General features: G+C 38.0%; 2 protein-coding genes across 8 annotated transcripts; both read left to right on the top strand.

Annotated features, from left to right (window-relative positions):
- The first annotated feature begins 202 nt into the window (after nucleotides 1-202).
- Nucleotides 203-3,152, top strand: atp5mc3a (ATP synthase membrane subunit c locus 3a). 2 transcript variants are annotated; one of them, XM_083538153.1, is made up of 5 exons: nucleotides 203-308; nucleotides 498-595; nucleotides 1,300-1,374; nucleotides 2,282-2,472; nucleotides 2,583-3,152. In XM_083538153.1, the coding sequence occupies exons 2-5, from the start codon at nucleotides 557-559 to the stop codon at nucleotides 2,695-2,697; spliced, it is 420 nt and encodes a 139-aa protein (XP_083394279.1). In that variant the 5' UTR covers nucleotides 203-308; nucleotides 498-556; the 3' UTR covers nucleotides 2,698-3,152. The 2 variants fall into 2 exon arrangements, with proteins under 2 accessions (XP_083394279.1, XP_083394280.1); XM_083538154.1 differs by having other exon boundaries at nucleotides 300-343.
- A 282-nt stretch (nucleotides 3,153-3,434) lies between these two features.
- atf2 (activating transcription factor 2) lies at nucleotides 3,435-26,014 on the top strand. 6 transcript variants are annotated; one of them, XR_014533038.1, is made up of 12 exons: nucleotides 3,435-3,724; nucleotides 5,688-5,760; nucleotides 5,972-6,068; nucleotides 6,153-6,271; nucleotides 9,334-9,459; nucleotides 9,847-10,025; nucleotides 10,464-10,578; nucleotides 11,654-11,740; nucleotides 14,435-14,679; nucleotides 14,954-15,160; nucleotides 19,514-19,619; nucleotides 23,929-26,014. XR_014533038.1 is itself a non-coding variant. In XM_083538148.1 (12 exons), the coding sequence occupies exons 2-12, from the start codon at nucleotides 5,713-5,715 to the stop codon at nucleotides 24,135-24,137; spliced, it is 1,467 nt and encodes a 488-aa protein (XP_083394274.1). In that variant the 5' UTR covers nucleotides 3,435-3,724; nucleotides 5,688-5,712; the 3' UTR covers nucleotides 24,138-26,014. The 6 variants fall into 6 exon arrangements, 5 of the variants coding, with proteins under 5 accessions (XP_083394274.1, XP_083394275.1, XP_083394278.1 ...); XM_083538148.1 differs by having other exon boundaries at nucleotides 14,435-14,608; XM_083538149.1 differs by having other exon boundaries at nucleotides 3,467-3,724; nucleotides 5,659-5,760; nucleotides 14,435-14,608.
- The last annotated feature ends 308 nt before the right edge of the window (nucleotides 26,015-26,322 follow it).

Below are 26,322 nucleotides of genomic sequence, written 5' to 3'. Positions count from 1 at the left end.
TGTGAGGCACCAACACTAACTACTGCACCAAATCATTCATTCATTCATAAAATGCTAATAATAACGAACTTGAAATATGACGTGACCGAACACAATGTTAATGTGATGTAATGTTTCACAATTGTGTTTCTTTATGCATTTCATTTTTAATCATTATTATTATATTAAACCTTCATTTTGTTCCATATTCCATTCAAATAAAGTTTGAAAGAAACGATCTTGCGTGATGTCACATCTCCATCCGGGAGTTTTGTCGCAGATACTAGTGCGCAGGCGCGGTGCTTCCGGTGTTTCGACCTCTGCTTTTGGTGAGTATCAGAGATTTAGCGGGGAGAGAAATAAAGTAAATCCTGCTTCATCCTCGCGTTATAGCGGCTCTTATTAAGTGCGGTTTATTAGCCACTTGTTATTAACCACATATGTGATTTTAAGTCGTTTCATTTTTCTGAATAAAGCTATGAAGTTGATATTGACCTTACCCTCTTTTTACCTTGTAGACAGTCCCCGGCTGCTGGAATCCTAACAGGATTAATAACTCAAAACTTTATATTCCACAATGTACGCCTGTGCAAAATTCGTCTCCACGCCTGCCCTGGTGAGTTATTTAACGACGAGATATTGTGGTAGTGTTTAACATCCGGGATCTTTGATTGTAATTCTGAGGCCTTCTGCTAAACTAGAAACAGGGCGAGTTCATTCATTTATTCATTCATTTATTCATGTGTGCAGAACTCGAGTAAAGTCAGATATATAAATCCAGATATATGCACAAAAGCGCGGGTTTTATTTTAATAATATCCCCTTATTTGGATTATGGTCGTAATCAACATTTGCTTTAAGGTCAAAATGTAGCTAGTTCGCTCGCTAGCAGGTTAATAGCTAAGCATTTGACATAAATGTTAATCAGTATGTTTCATTAACATGTACTTTTTATAGGTGTGTTTAACCCTCCTGTGCTTTTCTCCCTCCTGACCTCTGAGCGGAAATATTTCTGTAATCTTCTGTACACCAAACAGTTCCGCCATGTTGGCTCAGACTGTGTAGCAGGCAGGTTATTAGACACGCCGTTCATGCTTTCGATGAAATGATGATTTCTTTATAATAAAATAATGTGACGCTGATAACTTTGTCAAAACACCAGAACACGCACAAGGGTCCAAGTGACGTGCTGCTTTGTCACGTGACAAACTTTGAACTTCATCCTGGCCTGCTTGTGTGCCCTTCAAAAGTCTCTGCAGTTGTTTCCTTTCACATGGCACTTTTGCTCCTGTTGTCTAACTAATGCTTCATGTGTTTTAGGTCCGCTCTGGATCCCGGGCTTTGTACAGACCAGTCTCTGCTGCTGTACTGTCCAGGCCAGAGGTCAAAACAGAGGTAAGGTTAAAAGACAGTAGCCATCTTTCTTTTTCTGTTTTTTACTTTTCCCTTATGGTGACTGGAACAGAAGACCATCCTGTCCCTGTCAAGTATTATTTGAAGCTTTACAAGGGGATACAGTATTGGGCTACCATCACACACTTAACAATACTGTATGTCTTCCTTCAAACAGTTCTTACAGAGTACTGTTTATGCAGTGTTAAGGATATTTCAAGAACAAATAATGTTAGGTTGTCCTTGACTGACCCAGCACACAGTACGAACACAGTTTATTGTAAATCAAGTTGCTATAATACAAGTGCTCTAATCTTGTCCTTTTTAAAATTATTTTTTCTTTTTTTTTTCCTTTTATGGTGTATTTGATTGTCTTGAGATTTAAGGGGCTTGTCTTGTGCATTGTAGTGTTTTTCCTTGTTTTTAACACACCTCATCTAATTAAGTCTTTTTGAGCTGAGGTAGGGGGGGGTCTCTTAGACATTTTATGCATATGGTTTTTATTTATTGTTTACTAATTAAATTTGCAAAACAGGGGTATTGGTTGTCTTTTTATTTTTATCAATGAATGTAATGAATCCAGCACAATGTTCACCCAGAGGAATTTTGACCAACCTCTGCTTCCACAGTTATTTGTATCAGTCCATAATATTTTTCAACAAACTTATTAATTAAATCTACTTTGACCCAGCCTAGAGAGTAGTAACTGATGAATGAATTCTTGAATTAATTTATGCATGCAGCAAATGTGAGGATCCACTGCATTTCCCAGTCCTGATGCAAACAATGTTTTTAGCACTGGGGCAAATGAAAATGCTATTTTGCACTAAAAACTGACATTTGAATTAGGAATTTTTCATTAGTAAATGCCATGAATCAGATAATCATTGCTGTTTCTCTTTCTCTTTAGGCTCCTGCTGCTCTACTGCCCCAGTCTCCCCTCACCCAGATGTGTCTGCGAAGCTTTCAGACCAGCGCAGTGAGCCGCGACATTGACACTGCTGCCAAGTTCATTGGAGCTGGAGCTGCCACGGTCGGAGTGGCTGGATCCGGTGCTGGAATTGGAACTGTCTTTGGCAGTCTGATTATTGGATATGCCAGGTAAAATTGCCGCTTGCTTCTAATCACTCAGCCTATAATCATTTGCTATAGTTTATAAGGATTTTCTAGAATAGTTTTCATGTATATGATTTTGTTTTTTATTCTTCTAGGAATCCCTCTCTGAAGCAGCAGCTCTTCTCCTATGCTATTCTGGGATTCGCTTTGTCTGAAGCCATGGGCCTCTTCTGTTTGATGGTTGCTTTTCTCATCCTGTTTGCCATGTAAAAACGTCCTGCAAATGGAAAAATATGCTGTTCAATTGTGAATTGACAGTTGCTACCAAAAGTGTCCGCTCTTAATTGTTCGAATAGAAAAAAAATGCTCATTTTCAATGTCCACTCTGTCAAAAGAATAATGTATTATAAAGCAATTACAAAATTAAAATGTGTATTTGAACTGTTAAAAAGACAACTGTAATTTTTTTTGTATTATGGAAATGTTTTGTCACCTTCTTTGAACAACGGTGCTCACGAAAATGCCCTTGTTGAGGATTCATCTCAAAACCTCAGTAGTTTAATAGCACTTTCTGTAACATCACAAATGAAGTGTACTAGTTCTGGATCCACTCATTTCTAGGACTCAGTCCTGGTGGATGGAGAAAGGGATGTAGGATGAAACTGGTTCAAAGCCAGTAAACATTTGCTTTTGTAAATTGCGTTAAATAAATATCCTTCTGTTTACTGGTGTTCAAGGTGGTTACTTATTCCCTTCTTGCTCTGTAAATATTCAGTTAAAGGGGCTTAATGTGGAACACAGTTTACAGGTTTTAGTTCTCACCCGATCAGGTGTGTTGGTCGTGAGAACTATGTGAAATCTACGATTGAAGTTGAGAGTCTGATTCAGGGGTATGTCCTGCACGTATGTGTTTATTGCTCTAACAGTCGAATACAACAGAATGTGCAGGACAGGTCACTTCAGAACTACGATTGGTAACCCGGGATTGTGCTCCAACTCCCCCATTTAACCGGAATAAATGGCGGAAATGAAAACACGGGATGGGCGTGGCTGTCAAAGTAACCACAAGTATGTGTCCTTTAGATTTTATTTGCGTGTATTAACTGACTCGTAGGCACAAATATTTACTAATGGCAGATGATTTTTGAAGTAATCTGAATTGTTCCTCGGATTTGAATCGCCTACGCTACTGGCGGCTCCATTCTTAAAGCGTCGGGCTTCAACGAACGAGAATGAAATGAAGTCTCGCGAGAACTGAGGACTACGTGGGCTCGGGCTGTCAGGGTTGTGCCTGTGGGTGAGTAATCGCATCAATTAGTATCGTTTGTAAACACACATTAGTCGGGTTATCGTGTCGGGAAATACGAGTGCAAAGTATGTTATACAAAGTGTTTACCTCGTACTTGCATGACACGTGCATATTTTCTTAGTAATAGCATTGGTGCTAATATGGCGACGGCTATGCTAGCTAACTAGCCTGGTTACTGTAAACAAGGTGGCCTGCATTGTTATCCTCAGCACCCGCATCATCGCACAGGAACTGGATGCTCGTGTAAAATGTTAGATTTATAACATTTCTTTTTATTCATTTATAAACTTGTTTAAATCGTTTCATTTAGGATGCACTGCACACGATCATGCATTTAGTGTCCTGTTTAAAATGTGTTAGTAATCTAAGTGACAATAGAAGTGTGATGTCTGGCTGCTGTGTTGCTTTCAGAGTTCTGATCAGTGATTTATAGACTAAATCCTTTTTTTTAACCAACAAAAACCTTGATTTATAACTATATTTATGCATTAATTGTATTTGCGAAGTTGTCATTAGAATGTGTTCTAATCAAGCTGAAGTCTGGAGGGACTTCATGCAGGATGCAGAGTACATTAAAGGAAAACTCCACCCAGAAAAGAATTGCATATATTCAGACTCATACAGTAATTATTTGTTCAGTATTTCTGATTCTAATCTGTAGGTTGATATTGTATTTTTTGTTCTTCCTCTGACACACCTGAGGTTGTATACCATGCTTATGTCCCACGTTTGACATTGCTAGTGTAGTTACACATTTCCCAGACATAACGGTCAGGTTTCATGCTTAACTTCTTACAACAAAACAAAAGGGCCTTTATTTAATTTCTCATTTTACAGTGAGGTACACGGTCAGATTCGACATCGAAGTTGTGCGAGACAACAAACTTTCGGTGCGGCTATAAAGCACAGACTGTTCAAGAGTCATCTTGGAAAGTTAGTGATCTGTGTGATGATAAGACTGATGGTGTTTTATCGACAGCGTTATTATCAGGAAAGTTTTGGAACGTGAGCAGTTTGTACAAACGAGGAGGTGCCGGAGATGAACAGGCTACAAGAATAAAGCGTTGCTGCTCTTTAGGTAGACATTAAGTCAAGTCAAGTTTATTTCTATAGCGCTTGTCACAACAGACATTGTCTCAAAGCAGCTTTACAGAATTTAACAGTTAAGGTGAATGGTGTGTATTTATCCCTGATGAGCAGCCGTGGCGACTGTGGCAAGGAAAAACTCCCTTAGATGTTATGAGGAAGAAACCTTGAGAGGAACAAGACACAAAAGGGGAACCAATCTTTATTCGGGTGACATCAAAAGTGTGATTATAGTCTTCAATCAATACAGAACACTGGACAGTGTGAACTAACATGAGCACTGGAATGTAAGATTGTAAATAATGTCCTTTCTACAGTCTTATACAGTCATTTGAGGTCATAGAAGCAGGAGCTACTGAGCAACTCATAAAATAGCTTAACATTTAAAATCATCATAAATCCAACACCAGCTTCTCCATGCCAGAGTCTTTAAACACTTAGAGGTTCAAATGGTGCTGGTACATCTCTAGATGTCTCGGGATGGGTAGTGAAAAAGAAGCAGTGGAGAGGAATTAGCATAGCTGCTGTTCATAATATAAACAAGTTGATAATGTACATTAAGAAAAAGTTAATTCCCACTGTATTACGACAGTCAAACAGGGTTGTTGGTAATGCAGGAAACCAATGTGGAAGTAAAACAGCATTTTCACAAATATTTAAAAAAAAAAAAAAAAAAAAAAAAAATTATATATATATATATAATCATGTACATTAAACGTTAATATGCAAAACAGCTCATGGTGGATTTTTCCTTTAAACTAACTTTATACTAAGCCTGATCTGATTCCTGTTCTGTAAGCACGTATACTCTCTATTTATGTATTTTTGTAATTCAGAAACGTTTTCCGAATGGCTTTTGTGTTAGGAGACGGCATAGAGAAACTCTGAATATGAGTGATGATAAACCGTTCCTCTGCACTGCACCTGGCTGTGGTCAGGTATGTTATTTACACCCCAGTAAAAAGGTTGCACTATTGCTCTTATTACTGTAGTAATTCCAGTGATGTTTTCAACACCGAGCCCTGTTAGACTGTGTCTTGTACTGAATGTTCACTTGAAACACATTCATTTGTTTTTTATATATTTTTTCTTGTATTCAATATTTCGTGTGACAAATAACATTTGTGTGACGCCGTCTCATTTCCACAGCGATTTACAAATGAAGACCATTTGGCAGTCCATAAGCATAAGCATGAGATGACACTAAGGTTTGGTCCAGCACGCAGTGACAGTGTCATCATCGCTGGTGAGAATGTCAGGTGTCCCCATTTGTTCGTTAAGGTAGTTTGTGAAAGTGCTATTTGTTTATCTAATTGGTTGTTCTTCACAGACCAAACACCGACACCCACACGCTTTTTGAAGAACTGTGAGGAGGTCGGACTGTTCAACGAGCTTGCTAGTCCCTTTGAACATGACTTCAAGAAGGCGACGGAGGAGGATATTAAAAAGGTAAATAAACATAGCGTTTAGCATGAATCATTTCCACTAGTCATGAAGTGTATCATTTTACAGTCTATATTAGGGATGCACCGAACATTCGGCCACCGAAAATTTTCGGCCGAAAATGACCCAAAAGTGCATTTTCGGTTTTCGGCCGAAAGACTTTGATCACCGAAAAAACACGGCCGAAACAGTTTGTTGTGATGACGCAAACAGAAACCGCTGCCTTCACGTGCCTGTCTAAAACAACATGTCTGCGGTGTGGACGTATTTCAGTATATCTGAGAAAGACCCACGGATAGCGATTTGCAAAACATGTAATGCCGAAATTTCTAGAGGGGGTGCGTCTGCAAAAACTTTCTCCACGTCGGGTTTAATTTGAAATCCAAACATCCCGATCGCTATGCTGTATATCAGAGGAACGCAAACGCACAGAAAAGCAAAACCCCTCTGAGCACGCGCACTCCGTCTGTGGTGGACGTTTTTGAAAAGGCAGGAAGTTTCCCAGTGATAGTGTTGTATTGTATCTTTAAGCAGTTGCACTTGTTCTGAATGCACTTTGTTTTTATGAAAGCACATATTTAATTGTACAACCTTTCAGCAGGCCAGAGGGCCTGTACATTATTATTTTATGTACACATGAGTGCATTAAAGTTAAACATTTAAGACAAAATTTTAATTTATTTTATCCTGTGCATTGTTGCAATGTGCTATAAATAAATATTTTCATAATTTGTAATTGATTTATTCTTTGAAACTTTAATATAAATTTATGCAATTGAAATGCCTTGATTTTAGTAAGGTTAGTACACAGTCATAGCCATAAATGTAATGGTAATAATAATTGCCATAATTTCTTTCAGTGTTTCGGTTTTCGGCCTTGCTTTCCTCCTTTTTCGGTTTCAGCCAAGAATTTTCATTTTGGTGCATCCCTAGTCTATATAATAATATAAGTGTATTTTCGGCATCGATTTTTTAGCAGTGTTCAACATCAAGGGCAGAACACTAATTAAATGTAAATTAAATTTAAACTAATTAATGTAAAGCAAAAAAAAACACTAGCCGTTCATTTAAAATTAATGGGTTGAGTTCATTTTACAAAAGGATTTAAATGTTTTCAACGTATTTATCATTTATTGATGAATAATTAAATGTTTATATTTTCTAGACATCTCATGCAAAATACTTTCTGTTCAGTACTGTATTCTAGGGCCCTTAATTCACATATCCAGTCTAAAGTCGTGCTGCATTTTGCTTCAGTTTTACTTTAGTGTGGTTTTTTAATTAAAATTAAAGTTGTTAATTATATTATCAGCATTATTGAAAATTAATTTTTTTTACACCTTACATCTGTCCCATTTGCTTTAACGGTTGTGTGTTTTCTGGCATTGACTAACCTAAACATCCCCGTTTGATCAAATCCATCTGGTATTTTGTATATAATACAATTATTACAGATTTATTTAGTGTACAGAAATTTTCCATTATCATTATACTGAATATTCATGATCTTGAACTGTTTTGTTCTTCAAATTCTCAAGCGTTCTGGTTATTTTCAAGTTTAAATGAAAAGAATTTTCAGAGCTAAAGCTGCCACATAGCAACTAAAAAAAAAAAGGTTACTGGTGTGTTACTTGTGCGTTCAGAAGGCTTACTGTTGCTGCTCTGTGCTGGGAAAGTGCGAGGCTTCATTTGTTTTGTTTTTTAGGGCAAAGGATATGCCTCCTTAAAATAATGTAAAACCTGATTTTAGATAATCAGCTGTCTTTCTTTGTGGCTGAATATATGTAGACAGGTGCACTGAAGTGTGCTCATTTGCAGCTGCAATGCTCAAGAGACTTAATTGTGGACTTTTGCTGTTGGGGTCTGCCATTGTCTGACAAAATAGCAGCTAATGATGCGTTTTCCTTTCAGTGAAAGTGAAACACCTATAATAATTATCCTAAAACAAACAAAAAGCAGAATAAGTAAAAAAAATTTAAAAAATAATAAATTGTCCGGGGTGAACACAAGATACCATAACATAAAAATATCTCTAAGCAATCTGTCGCATCGTAATTCGACATGAGACTGCTGTTATACACTAAACCATGTTTTTTCTGATTTATTTATTAAAATAAATACATGACAACCTGTTGCTCATTTATTTTAAAATAATGCCTTACAAACCAAAGCTACCCAAGTTCACAAAACACCCTATTAAGCACAACCTTGTACAGAATTCCACAACGTTTCCAATAGGAAGAAAACAATATCATGCCGGAGAAGCAAAATGCACACCGTGGTACTATTGGATCAAATCTGTAAGAAAAAATATGCAATATAATTGGCACCATTCCCATATCTATATTAGGCAGATCAGCAAATATTAATACTGTGAATATTGCAGGGAAAATAAATGAAAATTGGACAGACTGGAATTTTATTTTCCTGGAAATGTTTGTAGATAAAAAAGACTTAAATGAATTATTTCTTAGAAAACATTCTTATTTTACATATTTCTTGCATTTGCAGTACAACCAGCTTTTGTAGGTAAGCTGCAGTTTTGTGCAGTTATATATTTATTTTTTTATTTATTGTGTCATTAAAAAATTGAAAACCAAAACATCTAAATATCAATAAGTTTAAACTATACCATAGGGCATTGAGAGTTTTGGGAAATCATTAACGTTTTTTTTTTGTTTATTGATTTGTTGATTGATTGATTTATTGGTACTGTAAACAAATGGATCTGCTTTGTTGAATTCATTTGAAGGAACATCACCTCAAGTCAATAATCAATTATTCCGATCAACTTTAATTTCTAATGAAACATTCCTATCCTGGTAGAATTGGTCTTATCCATGTTGACTTCACTCTAATCCACAGGGCCTCGGCGTTCACTTGAGAGTTTAATGAGTGTGAAAACACTGTTAAACAGCTATTGGAGATGTATTGTGACGTGTTAGACCCTGCTTTCCATGATCATCTAAACTACAAATATTGTTTGAATGGATGTTGATCATTATCACTGTTGTTCCAGGGACTTTGTAGGAGTGATTTTTCTTTTTTCTTTGTATTTGGCGTTTTAGTTACCTTTGGACTTGTCACCTCTTGCGACTCCTATTGTACGAAATAAAACTGAGGAGCACTCATCTCTGGAATCACACCGAGACAGCCCTCTGCCCCATCCCGAATCTACAACCAGTGATGACAAGGTGAGAACTGGTTTATATTGTTGAGTCGTCTTGAATATTTGCAGTCGCTCATCATTGAATGTCATACCTCTGATTTACGAACTTACTGTACTATATGTAGAGCAGGGTCCGTGTGTGTTTAGTGCTTAAACCACATCTTAGATCTGTATAGCATCCTAATGCAAACAAACGTTACCCTGAGAGGGTGTGTACTCCAATTAAACCAGTCTGCGGAATACAACTTTACTCTGGTGGTGTTTAACATGATCTCGCATGGCCAGTTGTCTTTTGATACTTTACTGCTGAAATGTCTCCATTTTTATATTAAGTGCATAGAATATAATGGCACTTGATTTATTTATTTTTCTGAATGGTTGATGCACCTTCGGTTTCATATGATATTTTCAGGAGGTTTCTTTGCAGCTGACCTCACTGCCTACGTCCACTATAGTTCGTCCTGCCTCCCTCCAAGTCCCCAATGTACTTCTGGCCAGTACTGAAGCTAGTGTTGTTATTCAGCAGGCCCTTCCATCTCCAACATCTAGTTCTGTTATAACTCAAGTCCCATCCTCTAATAGGCCAATAGTGTAAGTAGCTCCAAAATGTTACTTGTTACTTAAGAACCTTTAATTTTTCACGTCAACTTTTTTTTTTCTACTTTTTTTTTTAAATCATCAGGAGCTTCTTTTTTTTTTTTTATATATATATATATATATTTTTTTTTTTTTTTTTTTTTTTTTTTTTTTTCTCATCATTTTTTATTTAAAGTTGCTGATGCTTAAGTTTGCAGCTGGCAAGATTTTTTTCCCCTGAGTTACTCTGTCAAGAGTATCACCAACATTCTCATTTTGAATTTGCTTTAAAAGCCTTTAAATCTCAAATGCAGCCAGATATATGTTCACGTGTTTGTGCATGTAAAGAAATTAAAGTAAATTGTGACAATAAGATAATCAATATGTATATTAATGGTATTAAGATGCACATCTGCCTCTTTTTTTTTTTTTGTTTGTTTTTTTTTTTTCCAGCCCTGTGTCTGGCACATTCCCAGTGATTCTGCAGCTGCCAAATGGACAGACCATGCCCGTCGCCATCCCAGCCACCATCGCCAGCTCCAGCGTCCACATCCCCACTGCCATACCTGTACGTTTACACAGTTCTATACCAAATATGTTTATTCCATTCACAGATGTAAAAACTTATTCCCAAAGAGATGAGTTTTTCTGTCCAATTAAGAGTAGTCACATTGCAAAGCCTGTAATCCATCTGCCATTCCTGCGGGTATTACTGCACCAAGAGGGAATGTTTTCTGCAAAACTTTTTCAGAACTTTGAAGAAAATTATATTAGTTCTACTTTTTTTGAGCACGTTTTTCTCAGCCTGTGTTTCGCTCATAACTGTTAGAAGACTATTTATTCTCTTGCCGGCTGATTAAACATTTGAAAGTGACTCCCTTCCAAAAAAACGTTGCAGTGTACTCATATCATAAGTGACGACGGTGGGATTTGTCAGTGGCACGTTTTAGCGTGTCACAGAGGGCAAGCAGGTATTTATTATTCCAACAACGCCTGTGTAGCATGGGGAGGGACATTGAGAGAACTAATGGGCCTTAGAAAAGGGCAGTTGTATGTCACGGCAATAAAATGAGAGCGAGAGGAAGAGGAAAAAGACAGCAAGAGGACACTTCAGCCATAATGGGCTCTATTCCATGTTCACTCTACTTGTATGGACTGCAAGTATTCGGATCAAAGCTGTATTATATGAATGTTCATTTTCATATCTCCATGTCTGAGATTGTGGGAAAGGGGCGGGTGTTGGAAGGAGAAACAACATATTGTAAGCTGTGTGTCTCCTTTCTTTCTCTCTTTCTTTCTTTCTTTCTTTCTTTCTTTCTTTCTTTCTTTCTTTCTTTCTTTCTTTCTTTCTTTCTTTCTTTCTTTCTTTCTTTTTTTCTCTCTGTGATTGTGTGGGAGTGTTTTTACTAAAAGAGATGTGATCTTAGTAGATACATCTTTCTGTGGTTGTGCTACATGGAAATACCAGGCAGTCAGCCTAATGAGTGTGAGCAATGTGGTTAGCCTGAGTGTGATCTGCTCACTTGTGTGTGGGTGTGTCTCTGTGTGTGAGAGCAGATTCTAAGGTGTAAAATGTCTTCAGAGAGACTAATTATGCCAATTGAACTCCTTTTCCTATGTTGTCCATATGTGTTCTGTCTTAGCTGGTAAGACCAGTCACCGTAGTGCCTAATGTTCCCGGGATTCCCGGCCCCTCCTCCCCACAACCCGTCCAATCAGAAGCAAAGATGGTAATTTCCTTTCTTTTTTTATACATTTTTACATATTTACATATATATTTAATTGCTGGTTCAGACAGATGTACTTTATTTATTTAAGCACTAGAGGGCACAATGTAAAAAAGGTGTGTGTGTGTGTGTGTGTGTGTGTGTGTGTGTGTGTGTGTGTGTGTGTGTGTGTGTGTGTGTGTATGTATGTAAAATTAAACATAATTTTCCTTCATTATGTTTCTGGGGAAAATTTGAATGTTATTCCAGTGTGATTAATTGATAAATACATTTCGAATGTGTTTATATAATAACCAACAAATATAAATTTTGCCGAATTGTACCGAGGCATGCTGTTGATCTTAATGAGAGAAAATCTATAGTCTATAATAATTTTTCTCTGACATAGTCACAGAGGTGTGATCATGTGTTTGCTGCAGCATATTGTAACGTACACAGTGTGTATGAGTGTGTATGGAGTGTACATGCAGGCCTGTGGTGTAGTGATGAAGTGTTGATCACTCTGCTGAAAGTGTTCACAGCATGCTGCTCCAACAAACATTAGCATGTAAACTCGCTCTAGGGGACAAGGGCGAGGGGCGTCGGGATAGAGGCCTGTCTGTCGCAGGGGTGCATATGGATGTATGTGTGCACTTTCAAGATGACAAACACTCATACAGCGCTGTGCTCAGCAGGTTGTCATTGGGGGCAAACCAGAGTGGGGAGGGAAGTTGGCACTGGCTCAGAAAGGCACATTTCTGTGCTTCACCCTGCATGAAACCTTTTGTTCAGCAGAATCCAATCTGACCCTGTACACAATCTGTACACCCTCATACACACACATAATAGAATACACACATGCATACAGGGGCTTCAAACATCAGAGCATATATTTACTCGTTCAATGCCATAGACAAGCACGCACACACAAAACACAACACCTAATGAGCTCACATCAGGAAAACAGACCCCTCTCTGAGGCTGCCCCTCCTCCTGCCATCCAACCCTCCATCTTTTTATCCCTCGCTTTTTCTCTTCTTCTCCCCAGACACAGACACGGCACTTTACAAGGACTGATGATGCTGCAAAGACCACAATAATGATAATTAACTTGCTGAATTTAGAAGATTATGCTGTTAATTAGTTGAAAAATAAAGATAAGTAATATAGTAGCAGATGGTTGGATAACACCCCAGAGATGGAGGGTTATTGCACTGATGAGGTTCCTGTGGCAGATATGAAATATGATTTGGTTTCTCTCTCTCTCTCTCTCTCTCTCTCTCTCTCTCTCTCTCTCTCTCTCTCTCTCTCTCACTTTTGGTCTTTCTTTCCAGGGAGTTCTGGAGGGGTTGTTATACTATAAACTAATTTGCTAGATAGATAGGTCTGGCAGAGGTAGCTGTTAAAAGAATGTCCTCCTCTTGTTTTTTCCATGTTAATGAATCTCTCTTCTCTCTTAGCCCTCAGTTGCCTTGTTCACCTGCTGTGGGTGCATTTGTTACCTGATGTCTTTGACTTTTTTTTTTCCTTTTTTGCACCATTGTTGCTTTTTCCCCCTCTTCTTTTTTCAGGGACATACTTTAGATCTGTGATGTATATAGCACGCCGGTTTGTGTCTGTAATATATATCGCATGTTGCCAGCGAATGGCCATATGAAGACGGACGCGACTCAGTATGGCTGGATGCGTCGAGTGTGTGTGGATGTCATTTAGCGTGTGAGAGTTGACATTATTGTTAGGCAGCTGTGGGGAATGTGACAGGCTCAGTGGGAGGCAGCGTTAGGAAAGGGGTGCTTAGCGCTGAGGTCGCTATGCTATGCGAGCTGCTGCTCGCCCGGGAGAGAAAGATTTCCCTGACAGGAGAGAATCACGGCCGTCTCGGGGGAATAGGAAATTAGCTACGACAGCTATTACTCCTCTGGAACAGGATGCAGGGAAGCATCTGTTTTTAGTGGTGATGAATATGTTGTTTTAATCCTTGCCTCCCGCTTTCTCTGGAAGTTAATTACTCTAATCTCCTGTACCTGCCTCTCTCTAATGCGGTTTAGCTCTCTGACTTATGAGCGGAGCTGTTTTGCAAAAAGAAAGCAAATGCTTATACAGGCAACAGAAAGATGAGCAACGTTTCGCGTCTTCTATAATTTGCAGTGCTGCTGGAAAAGGTAGATAACTGAAAAGGCTATTGTGTTGCACTAAAGCTTGATGCGTAATTAAACATCATTCTCAGCACAGCAGCGAAAATACAGGGTCCTGTACTGAACACGGTTTATCTCTGTTTGAAAGTGAAAGAAAGCTTTGCACAGTCTCTAAAAGTTAGAAACTTTGTACCTGTCAGCTGCAGTAATTGTATGCAGAGTTGCATTATTCATGGATATAAGAATCTTCGGTTAAATTTAAATAGGTGTGGGAAAACTCCCAGAAAAGTTTGCTAACGTTCACGGATTTATTCATCGAAATGAAAACAAAAATTCACATGTAGTATAATGTATAATTATTGGCTTATTGTTTTCTGTTTTTTTTTTGTTGGTTTACATATCATTTAATAATATTTAATTATAATGATTCTAAAGTTCACAGAGGATTTGCTACAATTAAAAAAAATTTCAATGTGTTTCTTACCTATGATATTATGACCTGCGGTGCACTGCTATGTTTGTGTCTTCACCACTTCTCCCTATTTTTTCCCCCTCTTGTGATTTTACCTCATCTCCGATGCAGAAGCTGAAGGCAGCTCTTAGTCAACAGCTTCCTCAGGTAACCAACGGAGATGCCGAGCAAAACCGGGCCGCCAGCCAGACTCCGCCCCCAGTCCCTCCACCAGTCGCACCACCAGCTGAGGAGACACGTCCACAATCACTACAACAGCCAGCAACGTCAACCACAGAAACCCCTGTGCGTAGTAGCTTTGCATGTGTATGTTGGTGTCTCATGGAGACAACTAACCTGACCCCAGTCTTTACAAGGTGTATACTTACACACACATTCATTGTGTTTAAGCTTTAATTATTGATTAATTAAACATTAGCTGTACTTTTTTAACTCGTCTTTGTCTTCATTTTTTTGGTTGTAGTACTGCTCTCATTCGATGCCAAAATTATTATGGTTCATCAATATTTTATGCATATAAACACATTGTATTTGTTAAAAAACGCTTTATAAAATAAGAAAAGTACAATACTTATTTAGATTTGTGCATGGAACTGGGGTTTATTTGTGCATATTGCTTTGTGCTTCTAGGCGTCACCAGCCCCACCCGCTCAACACACGCCCAGTACAGGTGGGAGGCGGCGCCGGTCAACTAACGAAGACCCTGATGAGAAGAGACGGAAGTTTCTGGAGAGAAACAGAGCAGCGGCCTCGCGCTGTAGACAGAAGAGGAAAGTGTGGGTGCAGAGTCTGGAGAAAAAAGCGGAAGACCTGAGCTCTATGAACGGGCAGCTACAGGTACAACTCGTACACCTTACACTCAGAGGCTGCTAGAACTTCTCTCACAGCACAGTAGTACAATTAAAACTACAAAGTAGCGAAGGTCAGTTCAAAATGCTTCTTTTCAGCTTGGCAAAGTAAAAAAGTGTCAACTGTATAAAAGATGTAGTGTCAGAAGCACTGATGATATATAGTGTCTGTTCTGTTCACACAGCAGTATTTTTTTCTTTCAAAACCACTATCAACGTCAATGAATATAAGAAGGGAAAATTAAAGTATGGGTCCAGAAATATATACCCCATACTCAGAAAAGTAGATAATGATTTTAAATGTCACACAAGTTGCATTTAATTTCTTCATCTTTCAACTCTGAAACCTAACCCTGACCTTGAACGATTTTTGTTTATTAATATGTCTGTGTATAGGATAAATCAGTTAATGAAATTACCCAAGTGTTAGATTTTATTATGCCTGAACTAAAATTCAAACTTGGAGGTTTAGGAACACAGCACACAGTTTGACACATACCTTTTTCGGTTTAATCAAGGAGGCAAGTAAGCATATGGGCAAACCATGAGATGAAACTATACCTTATTTGGTATTAAGAATAAGACCTGGAAAAGCAGAGATTTGTTCGCCACATTCTACTATATAAATAAAACAACCAATACTATTGAACAGTTAAAGCAGACAGAAAGTCAAGTACTGTAGAGCCACATACTCACATCGTATAACCATTACAGGAATTACACAGATATTATAGAACTATGTGCTAATACTTAACACATATAATTAATAATATTAACGCAATGCTAAGAGTTTTAAAAGCATGTCTATTTGCTTAAGATTGTATTTAAATCCCCACCCCCACCCCCCTCCATTCTGTAAAACGGTGCAGATGCAGTGGTCCAGTTCTTATCATGTGACAACCTTCAATGCTCAGGTTTCCATTTTCCATCAGTTGTGATTGGAATATAAATGTATAAAAAAAATTATATAAATATCAAACAAATATTTGTTCTAGAGTTAAAATGCTTTTATTTTATTTTAGAAGTATATATTCTAGATAATAACCTTCATATTTCTATTAGTTAATTTATTGAAGATAATAGTAACCTTACTTGGTTAGAAATGTAATTTCTGTTTAAGAGAATTTAATGGGATTTAGATAATAGAGATGATCACTAATATAATATCCTAACCTTTTTTTTTGTTGTTGTTGTTGTTGCTGAAACCCTTAATATCAGCTGATATTGATGCCAATCTGCTATTATTTTAAATCTTTTATTGTTCTTCTGTTAGTCATTTATTGTATTAATTTAGTATTTACGAAATATTTATTTTTAATAAAAAATTTCTATACCAAATAATTTTACAAACTCTTGCAAAAAAAAAAAAAAAAAATCGCTTCTAAGCCGAAAAAAAAAATTCAAAATACAAAAAAAGTAATATATTAAAATCTATAATGATCATCTATTTCTAACGTCTGATTTGTTTCTTATAGTCTCCGTGCCACCATTTTTTAGGTTTCGGTTGATGTAGCAATAATTACCTGGCTTAATAATTGTAAATAGAATGTCCACCCAAAGAAAGTACATTTGTGTGTGTGTGTGTGTGTGTGTGTGTGTGTGTGTGTGTGTGTGTGTGTGTGTGTGTGTGTGTGTGTGTGTGTGTGTGTGTGTGTGTGTGTGTGTGTTTATGATGTTCTGTTCATACCCTGACTAAAGGCATTTATTTCCTTGACATGGTGATAAAATCATTAATGGTGATTAAGAAGTGTTTTGTTCTGACAGCTATGGTGAATGTGTGCACATGTGAATGTGTGTTGTGTGTAAGTGTGTGTCTATGTATCCTGCATTGATACGTCCCTGTCAATAAAGACATTTCCTCCAGATGTCATCGGCACACAAGCGTGTCGTCTCTTCTGTCTGCGCGTTTTAAGAGCTGGCCCTGGAACTCTCCCAGGGAAACCCGTCTTTTTGAACCGCCATTTTGCGGCAGGCAATTAGGATTCGCTCCTGACAAGTTCGAAACAGTTCACGTAACTGTTGTCTCTGTTGATAGGGACACGCTAGGCTATGAGGCGACGTGTTCCAGACAATTTAATGAGATGTGCCGCTGTTTATTTGCGTGCTGTCTGTCCTGTTTGTCCATTAAAGGGGTGGGGGCTCCAAGAGGGGGTAGACGAGGAGGGGGAGAAAACGAGAGTGATTAATTTGTGATGGAGAGACAGGCGGGGGGTGCTGATGAGATTGTTGTAACTGTGCTTAGGGTTAAATGAAAACAAGCAGATGAAGAGAGGTAAGGGGGTGCGTGGAAGGAAAGAAGGGGGTTCCAAAGAGTAAGTGGAACTGCAGAGAGCAGAGCAGCACTTCATACTGAAATTAAATGTCCACCATTAGTGTGTGTTGTTTTTATGCAGTATGTTAATCAGTGCCATTAGAGTGTTGTAATGTTCTCTGTCTGTCCCATTGGTTTTGCTGATCAGCACAGAGAGCTCTAATGATGTACGATTACTCTGACATCATCCTTAACGGGCTCTTTAACGAGATGTCGGCGCCAACAGGCCAGCATGCTGCACCAGAGCTGCGCGTTACACCACCAGCGAGCCTCCAGAAATATTATTACCCTACAATAAATGGTGCATGGAGGTTTCAAATTTATCAGTCATCCAGGGCTGATCTGTAAAGACACGTATGATGGCGGTAAAGTGCTATAATTCATGCACTTGCAGCTTTTTGGCTGCTGGTTTGCCTCCTGAAGTGCTTTGTCACACACTGAACTGTAGCATGCTTGCTGTCGTCCTTTCCGCTCATTGCACTTTGTATGTTTCTCAATGGAATTCCCACGTTACTCTAATAGCCATCCCCTTCCTGTCACAGACCTGTGCGCCTATATTTAGTCAGTAATTATCTGCGTGACACCTCCAGTGCTCCCATGTTGCCTGTAGAATTGTATTATATAAAAGGGTTACTTGGATCCATAAGAGTTTTATGGGCAGGAGGGAGAGATGGAGTAAAAGAGAGACTGGGGCGAATAAGGAGGATATGGGACGAATGCAAAAGCCTCAGTGCTGGTCGTAATGGGATATTGCTGTGCGTGTGGTGAGGAGATCCATGGCTCCACCAGCTGTGTTTAAATCTGTTCTTCTGAAGCCTTGCCTCGCCAACGCCGCCAAGCCCTAACAGATGGAATCAAGTAAATTGGCCGCTTTTTAGCCGAATAGATTAAAATGGCAGCCATGTTTTAGAGGGGAGGGGAAAAAAAGCACTTAAATCTGCCATGTAGTAATCTGCCCCTCTCACATGCCCATGTTCCTCTACATCCTCTTAAAGTCACCTTCACTGTTAAACGGGCCCATCTTTGACACGTGCAGCACTGCATCCCACGGGAGCAGTAAGAGGAGAGTAAATCTTGGTAGAATGGGGTGTGGAGTTCTGCTGACTGAGGGGATGGTGTTCTCTCCTTCTGTCTTTCTCTCATCTCATTTTCTCTACTTTCCATTTTTTGAACGTAATGACACAATAATTCACTTTGTTGATTAGGCATAGACCAAATGTAACCAGAATTTTGTCGCAATGTAACAGTAGTTTTCCGCACTAATCCCTGATGTACCGTTGGTACTTGGTATATCGTTTTTTCATTCATTTTCTTGCTTTCATACTTTTGAGCTACTCACATTTAGGGATGAGTCAAATCATTTAAAAAGTGTAGAACTAATCTCACCACTAATATAGCGATACATAAAGATATAATCTTATATTTGGTCTGGATTTAATTCCAGCTAAAACCTTTCATTTGGAAGGGTGCTTTATAGGCACCTGAAGTTTGTGAAATAGATTATATAATTTGTGATGTTCTATGAGTCTTTACATGCAGTGAAGGTGTAACTTGCCAGATGATGCACTTTAGTTAATAAAGAGTTCTTAAAGATAATAGCAATACATTCAACCTAGCAGATGAGAATCATATTTGTTAAGTGAGTGGTAAAATGCTAAAAGGTATGGAAATTATTTTCCAGATCAAAATACATAAAGAAACTACTCTAACTGAATTTGGGTGTCCAGACATTCCCACTCCTATCTGAATTTGTTCTCATGCTTTCCATAGTTGTCATTATAACTGTTGCATTTTTTTTATTTACATTTTCATCTTGTCATTTCCTTATTCAGGTCTCTTTTTTTTCTTTTTCGGAACTCATTGTATATCATTTGTATTGGCAGGCTGTAGCAAACAAAACAAGATATCATCTCTGCTGAGAATGGATATGTATTCTGGGATGTTATTAAAGCGTGTAAAGGTTATTTGTCCTTGTCCTAACACGAATGTGATCTCAGCTGGATGTGTCTGCCTTGTCCGGCGTCTTTGCAGAATGAGGTGACTCTGTTACGAAACGAGGTGGCCCAGCTGAAACAGCTCCTGCTTGCTCATAAGGACTGCCCAGTGACACTCATGCAGAAGAAATCTGGCTACAATCGTGAGTACTGCAGCAGATACAAGCACTTTACTCTTTCACAACAGATCTATGAATTTAAAGGAAAATAAAATGGAAGCTGTCACCCAGTGAAAATCTTTGACCTTCCTCAGACTATACTGTAAATGATCCAACCATATTAGACTTTTTTTTTCCCCCACTTTTACTCGGGTAACGGAGATAGCCTTGGATGGAAAATAATATATAATTATATATATATATATATATATATATATATATATATATATATATATATATATATATATATATATATATATATATATATATATATATATACACAGTATAGATAGATAAGTATATATATCACTACATGCTTTTGGAGAGTGGTATAAAATTTTATATATATATATATATATATATATATATATACATACATACATACATACATACATACATAGAGAGAGAGAGAGAGAGAGAGCTTGCATACGCCAATAAAATCCTGATGAATAAAACCCTTCCCACACGGTTATGCTTTTTTTTTTGTGTTTTTGCGATTTTTCTGTAAATTTATTTAGAATATTTTGACTTTCATTCTCATTTTATAAGCTCCTGAATATTATCCCTACATGCCCCTTTGCAGAATGTTGCATTTTGTTTAAACAGTGTGTACTTTTTTTTTTTTTTGCTGAAACAGCTTTTGGCCTTTCTCTAAGATTTTTCCATGATGTCTTTACAATACTTCCTGATACGTTTCTTCCTTGACTGTCTTCTTGTTTTTGGACCATCCGTATCCCCTGCAGTAGGCAAGCTTGCAGGCTGTTAAAACTTTATGTTCTGCTTTTTTTTTTTTTTTTCCTTTGGCGTAAATGGAATGTTTGGTACCTGATGAAATGTGAACATTAGACCATGAACCGATGTAGAGTGAAAAGGCCTGTAGGTGGTATAACAACCACACGCTTTGCTTCTCTGGACTCCTTGTTCTTTAATTAAGTTTCTTGTATATGAATTATATGTTTTACATATGTAGTTTTTTTTTTTTAATTAGCAGTTTTGTGTTCATGTTTCTCCAAACGGATGCTTTTTTTTTTCGCTTTAAAGGTAAATGAGCGAGTCTGAGATGGAGGGGCAGATGTGATTCAGGCACATCTTTAGCCGTTATGCTCTAATGACATCTTATGAAATGAGCAGATCTGTAGCTTGTCTCCCATATGCAGCCACTTCATATCAATTTGCTGTTGTCAGTGGAATGAAGGAGCAGTTGTGGGAGGCTGTGCTTGCAGCAGATCCTCAGGCTTCCTTCATGTACCACATTGAAGGCTGTGGCTGCCTTTGTGTAAGCCTTTTCCTGGCGAGTCCTCACTTTCAGCACTTCGTCAACGTGATTATTTTTTGCAACTTATTTATAAAAAAGAAACAATATGACTTCCCGATCTTTGATGGGGCTATGTTTGTAAGACAAAAAGATTGAGAGGGATTGAAAAGGTTGCTATTGCTCAGGTTTGTTTGCAGAGCTCAATAGAAGCTGCACAGACGAATTGACAATGATTGCCTCAGAAATGAGTGTATTATAGCAGCATGGCTGTCCTGCTGCAGACATGCCACCTCACCACCATGCCGTTCATTATCCGACGCCATTGTTAAAGCAGCAGGACTGACACATCTCATGCATATTATTGGAGCGATGGTGGCCGGGCGGGATGAGGTTGTCAGGGAGTGAACTCATTTGCGGGTGTCTGGTTGGTGCGTTTGTGGGAGCGGAGTGAGGGCTGCGGTAATGGATGAGGCTATCCTTCACTCGTGTTTGTGGTGGAGTGCGGTATGAGGGGGTCATATATTAGAAACGGGCTGAAATAAGATGGAGGGTGGAATATCACTTTGTCTTTTTATTTTAGTAAACAACTAGATGAGGTTCTCCGACATTTATTGCTGGCGTCACAATGGCAGATGGTCATGTCTTCTGTCAGGGAAGTTCCTCTAGTGTAATGAAAGTGCACTTTCTGTGTTTTAATATATAAATCCACGCTGAATTATGGCTATGAAGTAGGCCAGGTCGATTTCTAGCATTAGTAGCTAGGCCTGTGAGATCCACATGATTCTGCATCTTTAAATGTTAGCACTATTGATCATTGCTCCACAGTGGCAGGTGTGAGGGGAATTACCCAGGCTGCCCTGCAAACATGGCAGGCCATGCCTTGGCTTGGCAGTACGCATAACCCATCTGCCCGAGCCGGTTAAATGGTCAGAAACGAATGAGAGGGAGGAAGAGAGCGGGTGAGAGAAATGCAGTTTGAGAAAGAAGTGCTGCATATGATAATATATTTCACCCTGTGCTTTTCTGTATAATGCCATTAGGAGTAATTATAGGAGCATGTTATATGGCTTGAAAAAAGGGAAAATGAATGGTTGTCATGTCGATTTATGTCGAGTGCGACCTTATTCCAAACTGTCAAGAGTATTTATGGCCTTCTGGAAATGGTTGTTTTGCTACATCACATAATATGATCCTGGTTTGCAAGTGCTTTAAACACTCGGCCTGAATGTCTTTTAATGCTTAAATAAGAAACACACATACACAAAAGATAATCCCCATGTTAATTATCAAGTGCCATTTCAGCGGACTTTTGCATCATTAGCTGTATTAATTATCATAGTAGTCTGCATTTCTTTACGAGACAGAGTGTTTTTTTTGCTTTCCTCCCTCATCAGGATCCAATTAATTCATTGCGATTGTGGAGCAGCTGGTGGCATTTGGACTGCAAGTCTCTGCCTCTCTCCAGTGTGAGCATCATTAAAATCAGGTGCTGTAATCATCTGTCGCTGCAGTAGTTGGCAAGGTAGCAAGAAACAAATGAGAACGCTGGGAGGGGTGCGAGGGCTCAGCCACACGCCACTGCCTATAATACACCCTTATGATGTTGGTTTAAAATGACATTGTAACTTTAATTAAAGGTTACAAAGCAAGCACAGGGAATAATAAAATGCAAAGCAGGGATCAGACTCGGAAACTGAGTTTAATAGCAATTACGCATCAAATCGACTGATTAGATGTTAGCTTGTTTTGCATGTTGTGTTCACAGGGTCAGAGCCGTGGCATTGTGGTGCTCTTCTCCAGCCAGGAATTGCAGAAACAGTGTCATGGTCCCTTGAGAATGTTGATATTATATGATGAGGTTTTTTTTGGTGGGTCAGGGTGTATGACTGTACGAAAGCAGCTTAACAAAATGTAACAATTTCTGGAATTAGAAATAGATTTTTTTATTTTTTATTTTTTTTTTTTTTGCCGTTAACTTTTTTTCTTGGTAACAGTTTAGTCCTATCTATTATCTTTGTGTAGTATTAACACCAGTCTGGCCAGGTAAACCCTCTGTCTCATGTGAATCAGGCTAAGTGTTTTTTTTTTTTAGATGACAAGCCATAAGCTTGTCAGAGCTTTTGGATGACAGCGTTAAGCGCCGTATTTTTTAATGTGAACATGCAGACTCCTGCTTGTTAGCTGCTCCCATAACAATACTGGAGACACTGCAGTCTTTTGCTTCCAAGGACATCACGGCCAAGCGAGTCCTAGGGGACACCCTGACAGAGTGGCTGAGTCTTCACTTTGTATCATAGCTCTGTATGATGTTCTGTACACAGCAAAGCGTTTACTTAGATTTGATAATGAAACATCACATATATAACCGATGGCACGCATAGTCTTTCTACCATATAGTGTCAGTATTCCAATCCTCTTGAAAATATCTGAGCATCTATGTGCAGTGATTCCTTGCGCTCTCAACTTCATAAAATGTGAATTAGGTTAATACTAGGTTTAAAAATAAATAAATGATTAAACCCTGAGAGTTTCAGGAATTGAGAAGGGTAAAGGACATGTAGTACAGGACTGTCATTGTGGCAACTACTTAAAATGGTGTTGATATAAATTTACAAATGCCTGCAACTTTTTTTTCATTGTTAAAAACCATTGTTTATCACATCAGTCAAAATCTCTACAATGTGAAATTATGAACATCACACTGAACATATCATTGTTCAGATCTAAGTTTCAAGTGGTATAAATGCTTACATTGTAAACCAGGAAGTACATGCTGTTGTGACATCTTATTTTATTTAGCGATGCATTCCTATTAGCATTTAATCAAACGTACTTCACGTGTTCGTTTTCACTGTACCTTTTCCTGACCTTGCATCTTGTTTATTAATGATCAAGTTCATTGTGTGTTAATGTGACACAGAATATTGCATAAATTATAAAATGTATAACTGCGAACAATTATCAAGTCCCTGGATTAATCTGTATTACAGGATTGTTGCGTTTTTTTGTTTTAGTCGTCGTGTTGCTTTTCTGTTTCAGTGCTTGATAAAGAGGACAGCAGCGAGGAGATGTCCGTCCCCAGCAGCCCTCATAACGAGGCCATCCAACACAGTTCTGTCAGCACATCCAATGGCGTGAGCTCCTCTACGGCATCCGGCTCCACCACCGGCCCAACCACAGACCAGAGCACAGAAGGGGAGGAGTCGAACACGGCCCCGGCCACTTGCACCCAGCCCAATAAGAGCTGATCAGGATTCTCTGTGATTACTTTTATTCCTGGCAGCCATGTTGATGTGAGGTGGGAAAAGATCCCTCACTGTTCTTAAGTTTGGAGAACACTAATCATCAAGTGGATTCCATTTACCATCAGTTTTCTCCCTTTTTAACAGAATGTAGTAAAGACGCAAGGGATGGCACTTTACCAACCGTGATTAAGGTTGTACTGATTGTCTGGAAAAAAAATTTGCCTCCTTCTCTTTAGAATCCATGTTTATTTGTTACATGTACAAGAACATGTCATGTGGTGTTGGAACATCATGAGTCATGTGACTGACTTGGTGTATTTTATATACGAGTCAAATGGCAAAGTGTGTCATGGCTCATTGTAAGTGGATATTGATTTTCTTCAGAACTTCTGTAGGTCTACAGAGATATGGAGCAGCCATGTTTATTTTCATTATACCATTTCAATTTTGCACATGAGGGGAGACAGGTGTTTTATTTATTTTTTTATTTTTTATTTTTTTTTTATACTCGCATTGTTTCCACTCTTCAACGGTTCAAAGTGCAGTTTAAACAAGATATTTTTTGTTGTTGTTGTACTTTGTGAATAAGTTGTTGGCTATGTCTTCAGGTGGTTTGATGTGAGCAGAATGTTTTAAGTAATCTTAGGCTTCTAAAAGCAAGTCTTAAGGATATTTGATTAAAAATCAGGTCTTTTAAGAGCAAAAGCTTTGATCAACATTCCATGAGTAGTTTGTTCCAGTCGGGTAACTGTAGGACTATAGCGCATACTTCACCACAGCGTCTTTGATGTTGATTTAAAAAGAAAAATGTATTAGATATAGATATTGATTTGCAAATGATGAACGCAGGTCGACGGGTGGATTAAAGTAGATTGTGTTCCGGGATCGCGGTGGCTTTCATGTACATAATGTGGACTGAGTGGGAGGCAGAAAGGCTTTTTTTATGAGCATTCTTTGCCACTTGCTGACAGAAAGGCGGATCCTGAATCCATGGTGTTCTACTTTTTAAAACACTGTTCGATGGAAAAAAACATGTTTTTCTTTGTATTATTAATTCACTACAGTCGATTGTCAAAAGACTGCGATTTTAGGAAACACTGTAAAATTTCATTAATGATTCCGATTACATTGTATAAGATCTGAAGACATTTTTGTGCATTGTTTGTTAGTCTTTAAGCCCTTTATTTGCTTAAGAATAGTGAAAAGAAAAGGGGGAAAAAAAGATCATTCAAACACTTTCCACACTTGACTTGTGGAGTACTTTATTCCCCCTCCAGAAAAACAATAAGTAACAAATCAATAATACTAATGATAATTAAAGATCTTTTTGAACTGATAATATTATAATCAGGAGGTTCTTTTCCAAAAGTAAGGAAAATGATCATGTACTTTTTATTTAAGTGAAATTATTTAATTACAGTTGAGCTTGGTGATAATTACAGAGTAACAGTAACTCGTCAATTAGGCTCAAATTGCCTTATTTCTTAAAATGTATTGGCTTACTACTGTGTAGTTTCATTGCTGCATTATTTATTTTTGCTTTTCTACATGTCATCTATTTAAGAACGATTTTGATTTACAGGTAAACTAGTACGGTCACTGTTTTGTGCTTACTTGCATGAAGGACTGATTCTCTGAGAGAATTAGACTGGTATTTTAATCATATTTTGGTTGGATTATTGCTGTAGAACGTTCAACTTTGATTCTCAGTCAGAAGGTGAAAGGGTTTATTTTCTGCTGTTTGTTCAACTTTGGCCGTGCTGCAGAAAAACGGATGTTATTATTATTGTGTTGGCAGTAAACTTGTAATTTTGTGAAAGTTATGTATAAAGTAACATAAATTAATACAATGTTGTAATAAATCTTTTAATATCTCTTTACATTTATTGCAGGAGTCTGATTTTCATTTTAAAACCTTTCAGCTGATGTTTTATCACCTGTCAGGCTTAGTTTTATTGCATTTTTCTAAGCGGTTTGTTTGGGGTTAGTCTGCCATCTTGTGGTGAAACCTGGAACAAACCGGTCATGAACACATGGTTTTAAACAAAATTCTGCTACTCAGGTTTTTGTTATGTTACTGTCCCTCGGTAAAAAAAAAAAACATAATGCACTTACAGATATTACACGTATAGTAAAGTATTTCTTTAATGAGATTTAATGTATAGCTTTAGTGTTCACAATAAGTAAA

The sequence above is a fragment of the Silurus aristotelis genome, assembly GCF_946808225.1.
Source record: "Silurus aristotelis genome assembly, chromosome: 3".
Classification (NCBI taxonomy): domain Eukaryota; kingdom Metazoa; phylum Chordata; class Actinopteri; order Siluriformes; family Siluridae; genus Silurus; species Silurus aristotelis.
Note: the sequence above shows the minus strand (reverse complement) of the source record. Positions and strands in the feature narration are given on the sequence as shown.

Bases quoted from the DNA above. Each gene is read 5' to 3' on its own strand.
- atp5mc3a (XM_083538153.1), top strand. From the start codon at position 557: ATGTACGCCTGTGCAAAATTCGTCTCCACGCCTGCCCTG. The intron at 596-1,299 runs GTGAGTTATTTA...CATGTGTTTTAG, and splicing joins TCGTCTCCACGCCTGCCCTG to GTCCGCTCTGGATCCCGGGC. The intron at 2,473-2,582 runs GTAAAATTGCCG...TTATTCTTCTAG, and splicing joins CTGATTATTGGATATGCCAG to GAATCCCTCTCTGAAGCAGC.
- atf2 (XM_083538148.1), top strand. From the start codon at position 5,713: ATGAGTGATGATAAACCGTTCCTCTGCACTGCACCTGGCTGTGGTCAG. The intron at 10,026-10,463 runs GTAAGTAGCTCC...TTTTTTTTCCAG, and splicing joins TCCTCTAATAGGCCAATAGT to CCCTGTGTCTGGCACATTCC. The intron at 19,620-23,928 runs GTGAGTACTGCA...TTTCTGTTTCAG, and splicing joins GAAGAAATCTGGCTACAATC to TGCTTGATAAAGAGGACAGC.